The sequence below is a fragment of the Patella vulgata genome, chromosome 6 (assembly GCF_932274485.2).
Source record: "Patella vulgata chromosome 6, xgPatVulg1.2, whole genome shotgun sequence".
Classification (NCBI taxonomy): Eukaryota; Metazoa; Mollusca; class Gastropoda; family Patellidae; genus Patella; species Patella vulgata.
Window position 1 is genome coordinate 42,594,523 of NC_065884.2, and position 12,448 is coordinate 42,606,970.

Sequence of the window (12,448 nt, forward strand, 5' to 3'; positions counted from 1 at the left end):
TTGTACGTGGCAAGGAGTAGGGTCGCCTGTCCAACCTCGTGGGTTTTCTCCAGGTCCTCCCACTGCTAAAGACCCCTACGCGCAAGCGAATTATGTAAATAAAATTAAACCATATGTTAGTCCCGAAATGACCTAGTTTGTGTCGACGTGGACGTTAAACCCCATTTCTCTCTCTCTCTCTCCACCAACCTATATATCTTTCGTAGATCCAATTACACTTGATATGCTCGTTACATGCACATGCTTTATGTTTGAAGAAGGTGAGGCTATTTCTATCCCACAAGTAGCTAAAAATGCCGACAAATAAAAGTATTTGGGCGGGATATTTGCGTGGATTCAACGAGTCTCGTCTAACGAACCTAGTGTTTGTCGTAAACACACAGCGAGTGAATGCATGACGCGTGCTTAGTATTGAAAAATTGGCGTCATACTCCGGTAAAACGGTAACGGTACTGGATCAAGGTTCAGAGACGTCAGGTAGTTTTACTTTCCTTCCACACTCGGAACGTAATTATCAGTGTAACTAGGTCAGTTTACTATATACCGTTATAGTTATAGCCTCGTGTGATTATTGTAGTACCGTTTTACAGAGCGAGCCATGTGTTGGCAGGTATAACTACGTGTACTGTTTTATTATACCCTGGTTTAATCACTTACAACACACAGTCTAGAATCAGTAGGATATATATACCAGGGATATAGGAATAGTAGAAGATGGAAGCAGATACCTGATTTAGCTTCAACTAACTGTCTTAGCCCGAGTCGAGACCACTAATACTTGTCCCATGAACAGTTCTTATGTTGTATCTCTGTAGGTGCACGTAGCTAATACATAGTTTTCAAAATGTGTTTGGATCCTTACGATAAAAGTGGGGCTCGTGTAGCTAAAAGAAGTTACCACGATTGGATTTTACCTGTGAAAGCTGTTCTTGGAATCTTTATATTTGGATGCATTTTTCTTTTCATCGGAATCGTGTTGCTAGTCGTCGGTGGCGCTAAGGACCCAGGGTGAGTAAGCTTTGTTATTGTGTGAACATTTTATATTAAAAATCAATAAATAGAATGACAAGGTTATGACTCCTTGATATCACAACACCTACTTAAGGTTTACTGCAGCAACATCCCTTTACATGGACTTGAACCTAAAACACCATGTACTTGAACGTTTGTGTTTGACAGCCACTTCACGCGACTTATTTTACTTGATGAAGTGTTGGGCTTTATTTCACACGTAGCAGTTAACGCGCCAATAATTTTAATTTTTTCTTTTCTTGTTTGAAATCATATATTATAGCAGCTCAGTCTATTCTTAACCCCACTGTATACCATATCCGTGAGAAGATTTGATAGTATAAAACAATCATTGTGTATAGCTTAATAATTTCCTTGCATATTCTGTACGTTATGCAATTTAAGGTGATTTAAAAGAAAATATTGAACTCACACCTTTGACCCAATTAAACTCTCTACAATATTTAGAAGGGCTTTTCATTATATTCATTCCCGACTCTAGATCTGCACATGTAATTATTCTAGTCAACACCATACATTCATATTTCCTTGTATATACTATTTTGTATCTCAAACAAAAACACCCCAAAACAATAGAAATTTCACGTAACTTCTGCCTAGCACAGGTTGACCCTTCTGTAAGTGAATAAAATTAGGACCAGAGTTTGTCATCTATAGCGAGAAATAATAGATGATTGCCAATTCATTGTTGCCTTATTAAAAGATGTGCATTTGCTACAGCATGTTTGTTTGTTTCAGTTTTACCCTGGGTCACGTTCAGACAGATCCGATCATTATCATTATCTTCTATAGACTGAGTTATTATTGATTGGCACATAAATAAATGTTTACTTTTAAACCAACTAGCCACTATATAAATAGCAAACAGCCATTGAGTACAACACATACAATTCAAATTTGAAACGGTACATTTTAAATAAAAGAAACACAAGAGTTCAAAAATAACGGAAATAATTGAGTTTAAGAGATTACATTTCAATCAGTTGGATAATATCCGACTACTTATGGCGACACCAACATCGATCATGTGAAAGTGTCTAGTCGAGACACGATTATCGGATTTTTGTTATTGATAATTTTAACTCAGTTTTCATCACCTTTTAATCCTATCACACTGACATGGAATTCCTATTTCCTTTCCTGGTTTCTAAAGGATAAAACAACCTATATAATAGTCATCTGGATTTTTAAAAGCAGGATTAGGATTTGAGGTAGTGATCCACGTTCCCCTGCACCAACATAAGATTTGATCAATTCATATTTGCCTTCAGTAAAATCTTTGTAGATTCCTGTATAACTTATTACAGTTCATAATCAGCGATGCGTATCTCTTAGTATTTCAACCTTTCTTCATGCCTTATAAATGTATACACAAAACGCTTGAGTGTGTGGGAAATGAAATTAGCAATAACTGTATGATCATGACTTCATACCATTAAAGTACGTATATATTGTAGGCTAATTCAATATACTATTGATATATATGTTTTATATCAAATCAAATCATATATAAAACCCTGAAGTAAGCATATTGAAGAGATTTTTATATCAATAAGCCAAGTAGCTCGTTTAGCACAATAATAGTTCTATTCTTTACAACATGACAAGATTCTATTCACCATTATCAATATAACATAGTAATCAATCAAACATATGACGCATAACGATTTCAAAGTTGATTCATATAGTGCCCATAAGGCATTGTGCTACCACACTAGTTTTGTTAGGGCAGTTTCAGATTATTCCTCTCCATTCTCCATGTTCTAGGGTTCTTTTTGACAAACAATGAAAAAATAATCATTAGTTTTATTGTTTTAATATTAATAGTCAATATAATTCATAGTTTTGACTATAAACCTACAATGAAGACATTATTCCATATATTCACATATTTTTAGTTTAAAGAAACCGGTATGTATAAGTTCTTCAATGCTATAAGTACATCGTTTTAACGAAAATATTTCTTTTTCGTAATTTAATTGATTCATTAATAACCGTGCATATTAAATGGATGTTTTATTTATATTACCCAAAGTCAAGTTTCGGAGATTGATTAATGCTTAGTGGTGAATCAAATTAGGTTATTGCAATCTAATCTGTCCAAATAATTGGAAGAATTAATTGGAAAATCTTGAGACAAGATATTTTTTATGCTTTACTTTGAAATCGTGCTCGATGCTTAGACGTTCTAACTTTAAACATACATTAAACAAGAGCTAAATCTGCCTATTGCAGGTCTTCCTTTAGGCCGGGGGTGGGGGTGGGGGTGGGGGTGGGGTGGATGGCCGAATGGTTAGCATGTGCGCGCTTATCATAAGGACTGTCATTGAGTCAACTGGCGTGGTTTCGAATCCCCGGTTGTACGTGACAAGAAGGTCGCCTGTCCAACCTCGTGGGTTTTCTCCGGGTCCTCTGGTTTCCTCCCACTGCTAAAGACCCCTACGCGCAAGCAAATTATTGAAATAAAATTAAACCATATGTTAGTCCCGAAATGACATAGTTTGTGTCGAGTGGGCGCTAAACCACATTTCTCTCTCTCTTTCCTTTAAGCCTGAAACGTTATATAAACTATTAGACATTTATTAACATGAAAACCCCTTAATCAACTCTCGATGCCATCTTGACTTATGTGTCGGATTGTCACTGGATTTGAATTCGATATGCTGCTAAACGCTCATTGATGATTAAATCCAAAAGTGGATAATCGAAACTATGTTTTTTATCGTACCGACTTTAGTGATGATGATCGAGACTAGGCTTAACATTCAATGGCTAATATCTCAGTTCAGAGTGGAGCAATTTGACTAAAATTTTCAGCACATTCCCTTTACAATATCTAGTTTTTAACTATTATAGTGAGAACTGTCAGCTTCTTATCTAATCTTCCGTAACGCCCCTTTAAGTCATTGCTAGAATGATGTGCTTTCAACAGTCTTGACGTCGAACACTTTAAAGTGTTCCAATCATTCCGAAACTGGGTGGTACAGCTTCGAACAAATCACGCCAGTTATTCATCCTATTACACAAACAGAACCATAGTTTTCACTCGCTAGTCTGTACACCAAAGACCTATATATCATACTAGCGTTGATTGATATACTATTGATTTAGTATAGGTATTAAAACCAGGTGGTATTGCCACAAGGTCATTTTGTTTTGGAACGATCTGTCAAAATCAGTTTTCTTGACACGTTGCAGCTTTAAATAACGATGAGTACCGAAGAGCTACTCATTCAGTTGGAATAACATAGTGTTATTTGGAAATAAGATACCTTCGCGGAATATTGAAAATTACAGGTGTGTTCGGGTGTTCTGAATATGTTCAGATTTCCTTTCTCTGATAAAGATTATAATGCATACATAGATCACTCGAAGCTTTCATTAATACATGTTTCAGAAGTAATAAAAATGTGCTATTTTAATGTTAAGACTCTTGTTATTATTTAAATAAGCACACCTGAATATAAAAAAAAATCCACGAAGAACACTTATTTGTCTAAAACTCTTACAGATGGCGCGTGAAATCAATAAATATTATATACCAAACCTACGTTAGCATTGGATCAAAATGTTTGGGGCCTGAGTTCGTTTTATTGGGTTGGGTGGTGGGGATACTTTTGATTGTTTATGTTTTCAAACTCTGTATTTAAAGTAGCTAAGTCTTTAACTCGGTATCATCCAAAGACTTTAACATTGAAAACACGAATTATTTCTCGGGAAGAGACGGGCTTCTCATATCCAATATTTAAGACAAAATAAACATTTTACAATTGGTACCATAATGCGTTTCAGTGACATTTGTAACTGATTTTGAAACCGAGAACCCCGGGATTTTAAAGGCCTAAGATTTGGCTTTCATGCGAAAAGCTTGCGAAGTTGTTAAACTCATTTATCACCCAATAATACATTCTACAGTAGATATCGCTTGTGTGATATATTTCATAATCTACTGCGATATCTCCTTAGAAGATATCGCTTTACATGAATTTGATTGGTCAGTTGAAAAGGAACTACTTTTTTTTTCAAAGAACAGTTCATTTCTTATTAAAAGTAACTTTTTTAAAATTAAAAATGAACTATTGTTATTCAATTGACCTTGATGGAAACACTTGGTCAATATAAAGGACTTTGCAATGGTTGAATTGCTGTCAAAAAATGATGTATCACTATTGCTCAGTTGAAAAGGAACTACTTTTTTTCATTTTCAAAGAACAGTTCATTTCTTATTAAAAGTATTTTTTTTTAATTAAAAATGAACTATTGTTATTCAATTGACCTTGATGGAAACACTGGGTCAATATAAAGGACTTTGCAATGGTTGAATTGCTGTCAAAAAATGATGTATCACTACGCCGTAATGTTCAGTAAAAGTGAAATCTACAGCAAAGAATTATATTTATCTAGTTGTGCATGTAAGGGATTGGGTGATAAATAAAATCTCCTACTCGTCTTACTGGTAGGAGATTCTCTATGTTTCTTGGTGCAATCAAACGAAAACAAATGTCGGTAAAAAGTATGACAAGTCACAATTAGTGACCCTAAATTTAAAACCAATCATGAATTTCGTTTATCCTTAAAAAATGACATTAAAAACAATTAAGATATATTGAAAGAACGATCCCTTTCAAATAAAAAAAATGATGAAAAATGGGCTATGCGTTTCTTTTTTTGAAGAGTATATTTACATTGGAAAGACAGAATTCACAATTTTTACGAGGAAATATTATTTGCTTTTAAAATAACAGAATTTACAACCGGGCAGGCTTAGCTGTTATACAATTAAAGAAATCTCAATTATTGATATTCTTTTTAAAAATCATTCTAACACAATATGTATTGTAATGAATATTATACCCAATTGTACGGTTATTACATCGTTCAACATCTTGATCTTCCATCATCATCATCATCATCATCATTCAAGACAATGTGACAAGTAATTTTAAGAATTAGCTGATACTAGCATTATCTACCTATTCTACTTATATATTATTATCTCAGTATATCCCTGGTTTCGTGTTGATATACTTGTGTAAATGATGAAAAAACCGGATCGCGTTGTTTTTCTTCAAGAAAACTTTGGCACAGTTGACGAAACCTGAATGTACTGTAGGTGGTCGACATTGTTCGATTAATACTCATCATGGTGGCTGTCTGCTGCGAACGTTTCGTGACTCACTATGAAATGGTTAACAAAATGTCATTGGCGGCGTCTGTAAATACCAATTCTGTCAGAGAGTGTTTCTCGGATGTACCGAGAACTTTAATTTGATTACGGAAACGCCCTCTGATTTGAACGTTTGCGTTCTGTGATTTCAAGCCAAATATTCTTGAAAGATGGTTGCCACTCCAGCAAATGAAGACATTCTTGGGATGTAATGAGAATTCCGTGCCTACAGGTTTTCTTCTGTTTCGGCAACAGTATTTAATATTAACTAAAAATGATCCCAAATACACACAACTTTTTAAAAATATATATAGCCAATATAACAAAGAATGAAAGAAATTTTATTAGATTTTCTAGGTAAGAAACTTTTCAGTAGGAAGTTTTCTCGAAACCAAGTTGAAGATTGTCCAGTGTTTTATGATTTTCTCATTACATGCCAGATATCGTATAATTAACGTTTCAAAGGGCCAATAACATAGATATTTATGATAATAATATTAATATGTTTACTTTCACTAAGTCCATAATACCCATATTATAAGTTATGTTATTTACAAAAATAACCCTGACTTGTATTGGCAGTTGTTCATTATTTAATATTATATTACCAATTAAAATATCTTATAAAATTATGTATTCGTTTGAAGTGTGTCAATCGCTTTCTCGTCATTACAGTGGTAATTTTGTATTTAATTAGATTTCATACCTTTTAAACTATACAATATACATCTAATTACAATGGTTTATTGATAATGGGTAAAACAGAAACATTTTGGGAATTCCATCAGATGTTGTTCATACCTTCTTGTCCTGACAGCTTGATTTCATCTCCTGTTAAAAGAAGCTGATAAAAAGTACGCTTTTTGGTAATGAACTAACTGGCTTATCACCTTTTTATCTGATATTTCATGCTTTATATACATTTATGTAAACACGTTTATTGTAGTAGGCCTACACTGTATTGTATGTCATATAGTTCTGAGATTAAAAATATAGTACCATCGATCCTAAAGTGCACTCAACTGAAAAATCCTTAAATACAAGGTGAGAAATTAGTATAAAATACAAGGAAATCTTCCAAAGTAACTGTAGTTCCCGTATCAAAAATTAAGATGGAACCATAAATTGGTTTTTTGTTCGAATTTGTTTTGACATTTCAAGTTTTTAATGTCTTGCTTAGATTCACTGTTCAAAAATGTACATGGGAACAACACAACAATGATCATCGATACCTTTATGCCACTCCATTGGCAATAAAGATGGCGTACATATTCTTTAATGAAATGGGGCAATTTTAACATTGGGGTGGGGGTATTCTGCTAACAACGAGCTACATGTATTTGGACCAAGACTAGTGCCTCTATTTATATCAGTTCTCCCATTGTGGTATAGAATAGTGTTTGAATTTACGTTTTATGTCAGGTTTTGGTTAAATCTGTTTTACAGAGATATTGCGAGAGCCTTCTCATAACTTTTAGATGACTAACCTTTATAAGTTCATATGTGACTTAGCACGTACATTGTCTACATAAGTAAACTGGTCCGGACAGAATGGTGCCTTTTACTCATATTATATACCCATTTACACTAAATAGATTTTTGTTTTATCCAGATATACTTCAAACACCTTTAGTTATTTTTCTCCAAAAAATTTTCTAGAATTTAATTTGCGGAAGGAAAAAAGTTAATATTATGAGCTAATTAATCCGCACCGATGTCACCCCTATCAGTGATTGTAGCGTCCTAGAGAATATTCACTGCTGATCAGTGTGGTTTTGGTTAATAGTCATGATTTAGGGCGTACAAAGCTTACGCTGTCTGTCAACAATTATTAGCTCTGCTTGAGAAAAGACAGAAAGCTAATTGACCGACACTTCAATTCCTACGTCGACGATTTTTATGTAATCGAAAAGGTATTATTCTTTGTGTATGAAAGCTGTAAAACGAATTAGAACCACATAACAAAGTAGATAGTTCTCTGTGTGCAGAATAGATTTTGAGGCGGAAGAATCAGGAAGTAAACATGAATTAGGGAAATCACAGCCTATAGATAGATTCCTTTGGTAGGGCGTAGCTAAAAATGGGGATGATCAAAAGCCTTTAATATTTTTATCAGATGATTGTGACGTGCTGGACTCTATAATTATGGTTATAAAGATTTTAATTATGTTTTACTGGGATGTGAATTACTAACCTTGCGGTTATATAAATACATTGATGCATGATACATTGTCAGATGTTTACAAAATGACATGCAGTACAACTTGTTTTAAAGGGTAGTAGGTACAACCCGTGTCTATGGGGTATATATAATGATATATATGTAGGTAAGGTTAGATGGCAGACATAGTGCCGCCGGTTGGATATATAAGCGTGAAATACATAAGTGATTATAGTGTTTTATATATTAAGTTCCCACCGTATGAACCTATGGGGTATAGACTAGTTATAAATAGTGTTCTAAATAACTAGGGAGCCACATTGGCTCAGTGAGTAAAGGGAGCTCACTATCTTGAATGTTCCGGGTTCGATCCAGGTGTCGGCCGAGAAAGTTCCGTGGGACTTTCGAGCCTGGTTTCCGTTTGTCAGTGGTGTAGGACGGAGGACCTGACAAATAAGGTGTCCAGTCGTTCGGATGGTACGGAAAAGCAAGGTCTCGTGTATAATGTCGGTGTGCATGTAAAAGAACCCTTGACAGATGGAATTCTATGAAGAGTTTTATCGTAGGGTTATATTTCAGGCCTTTCCATCGGTCAGCTACTGGTATCTGCCATTAGTAATAGTCAGGCTCTTACGACCATACTGGATATTTCTACGGTACTACTACTTTAGTGTTAAGAATACTCCACCGACGATTGCTCTACGGCGACTGACTTGAAGAAATTGTTCATACCACCTGTTCAGCGCTTGCTGATTGATCCCGAATACTCAGCCATTTTCAAGGTTATCTACGGTTTTCTTCAAGAATATCCAAGGTTGGTGACGACTCGTAGCAAACCGTTTCCCCGGTGGGCAATGACTTTAGCAAGGTCAGTTGGTGATATATATATACTTACACCATCAACTGAACAACAAAGCGCATATGATCGATCTTCAAATTTCAACGTTACTTTATCATGTATGCAAACAGAAAGATCAAACCCATTAAGAAACACAAGCAAATCAACTGCGGCTTAAACAGTCATGAAGAAAGTAGTATTTATTTTTCTCTATTTTAACTGCTCTCATCACTTCACGCATAGTTGCTTTTATGCCGTAAATTTATGGAAATAGATGTTTTTTCAAACTGTTATCATTTCTTATGTATATTTACACATAACGTTTGTAGTCATGTCTTCTTTGACCTTTATTAATTTCCCAGTTGACCTTTTATACCAGTGACGATCGAGTATAGCGGGATGGGAATAGATTTTACATCACGTAATTATTTTATTTAACATAAACAAACAAAATGTATCCTTAAAATGAAATGGGATTTAACGCCTTACTGTTCTGCTCTATCCGAACTAATAAAGACGGGTGTATCTTTTGAAGGACATACCAGATATTATTATCATTGTAACTGGCCATTACATTTGATAATTGAATACAAAAGACTGAAATAAATATATGTCCCCAAATCAGAAACGACGCTCATCCGTGATTGACCCTCCCTCCCCCCCCTAAAACATTTAATTAACATTTATCTCAAGGTCCTGAAAATATCACAATGGAGATTTAACTGTTGGGGGATCTTTGCCGATAGGTAAAACGATAGAGTTTGCTGTGTAAGGATTGCTCTGACGACTTTATAGCTAATGCGAATGTGTGTTTTTGTGGATGGTAAACATCGAAATTCCATTATTTTGTGGTATTTAAAAGGTTGTTAAATACAAGAGGACAACAAGGGCCTGAAAAACTGTTTCAGTACCATTTAATCCACTTCACAAAGACTAGAGAATTCTAAAACGTCGCTTAGTCACAAACTGTAAATGTATTTTATAATGATAAACAAACACTGCATAATGCATGACACCCGTCACTACATGCCAAATGTAGCAATAGTGTTTGAATTTTAGCCAGTTGGTTTAAATACGAAAGTACAACAAAGGTCTGCCAGTTTCGTGATCTCTTCAAATCAGGAGTGGTAACATGTTTTAGAACGAGTAAGCACAGTATACCTCGTGCACGAAAAACGTCACAACGGGTTGCCAACCAATTAAAGCGACAGTTTGGACCTGAAATTCAGAAACCGTATAACAGGAATATATTCAGAATTAACCTCTGCAAAATGAACTGTAGCGAGTGGTTTACCAGGAAGGTAACATCCTTACTTTGCTTATAACGGACATACATTGTTTTGGTAGCAGTGTAGCTATTTTTGTAACTTAGTTTATATAGAATACAGCTGGCATGGTTCCTGGCTTTCGATTGTCTTTTAAAGGTTAATATGTGATACGGTTTTATTGCAGGTTCGACGCAGTCTTTAAAATATAGTTAAAAATATATGGCAATGCGACCCCTCCGGGAAAGTCCCCACCCCCTGTATTTATCGGCTCCCTCTTGTATAATACACATCTAAGTCTTCCTCCGTAGCCTCATACCCCAACCCATTATGCATTTTTATAAGGTCTGTTTTGTTCAGTAGTGCTGATAAATTTGGTTATTTCCTGCACCATTCACGTTGTTTTATAATATTTAGTATTCGAAGATGGAAAACTATTTATAGACTGCCTTCGATCATATTACTTCATGTTGCAAGAAATCCAGTACTAAGTGAGATGACATTCCGACTATAATAGACCCTGGCAAACTTTCAAATCAGGTTCATTTTGTCTTTGGAAGAAGTGTAGTCGGGAAAATAAAAATATTTAATAGTCTTTGAGATTATGCTGTTTCAAATATTGCACAGTTAAAGCACTTCTATAAGGAAATGTCCCAAGCAGTTATATATAATTCTTTTTCTTATACGCCTATACTGAAATATATATATTTCCAGTGAAAAACAAAGGGAAGAGGTGTAGTTCGATTTACGTTAGCTAAGGGGAATACGACCACCTTCACAAACTAAATATATTTAAATAGATAAATTGCCGTCGTCATTAGTACTAGGAGATTGTTCTAAATCAAATGTCCCTAATAAGGAATAATGGTAAAATTAATGTAAACACTATTTCGTTCTTCGTGTTTGTAAAACTGTACTAAGAGAGAGAGAGAGGGAGAGAGAGAGAGAGAGAGAGAGAGAGAGAGATGGGGTTTAACGTCCACTCGACACAACCTAGGTCATTTCGGGACTAACATATAGTTCAATTTTATTTCAACAATTCGCCTGCTCGTAGGGGTCTTTAGCAGTGGAAGGAAACTGGAGGGCCCGGAGAAAACCCTCGAGGTTGGACATGCGACCTTACTTCTTGCCACGTACAACCGGGGAATCGAAACCTCGCCAGTTGGCTCAATGGCAGACCTTATAATACAGCGCGCACGCTCTAACCATTCAGCCATCCACCCCCCCTGAACTGAAAGATGTTATAATATAGATGTTATATATAGAGAGGTAGTAACGATATTATTAGGACTGGAGTGACTGGTATAGGTAGAAGAACATAATTAGAACCATGTTAATGGAATGTAACGTTGTAATGAATGTAGAAATATCTGACATACCTTTCACAGTTTCGCCTGTCGTTAATGTTTTGTACTTAAATAGATATGTGCACTTTTTTAACAGTTCCTGGTAGAGAAAGAGAAAGTTAAAATACCTAAACGTATATAAAATAGCAGCTTACACATAGTTTTCAAACTCTTCTAAAATATATCAAAAATGCAACAGTTGAATATGGAACTGTAATTGTTAGTAGAATTCTGTTGAGCTGCAAAGAAAAACATTCGATATGAGACAAATGTTGATTGTTATTATATATTTACAACTAGTGTTATTTTCTTGGTAGATATTCCATAACATTGCTGATGAAACAGACTATTTGGTCTTTTCTGCTATTGATATTATTTTTTTCTGTTATTTTTAGAGCAAAAGTACATGGTTGACGTAATTCGTCTAATAAGTAAAATAATATTTACCTGATCAGACATAATAATTGTGTAGCAATAATATTTTCAGTAAGCTGATAGTGGAAAAACGTCAAGCATATACTGGATGTGGGCGTGGTCTGTCTATGTTTTTGTTACCTCAAAGCGATCGTCATGTATGTTCTATGGGGACCACGGTGGCTAAGTAGGTAATACAAATGAAATGAAATGAAATAGGATTTA

The 12,448-nt window shown here is 34.9% G+C and overlaps 1 protein-coding gene across 1 annotated transcript in view; it reads left to right on the forward strand.

The window, feature by feature from the left end:
* The first annotated feature begins 339 nt into the window (after positions 1 to 339).
* LOC126823284 (uncharacterized) overlaps positions 340 to 12,448 on the forward strand; it is a 33,992-nt gene continuing 21,883 nt past the window's right edge. The window contains exon 1 of the mRNA XM_050552025.2: positions 340 to 1,008. Within this exon, the coding sequence (XP_050407982.1) occupies positions 845 to 1,008 (164 nt within the window). The 5' untranslated portion in view covers positions 340 to 844. The remainder of the gene's footprint in view (positions 1,009 to 12,448) is intronic.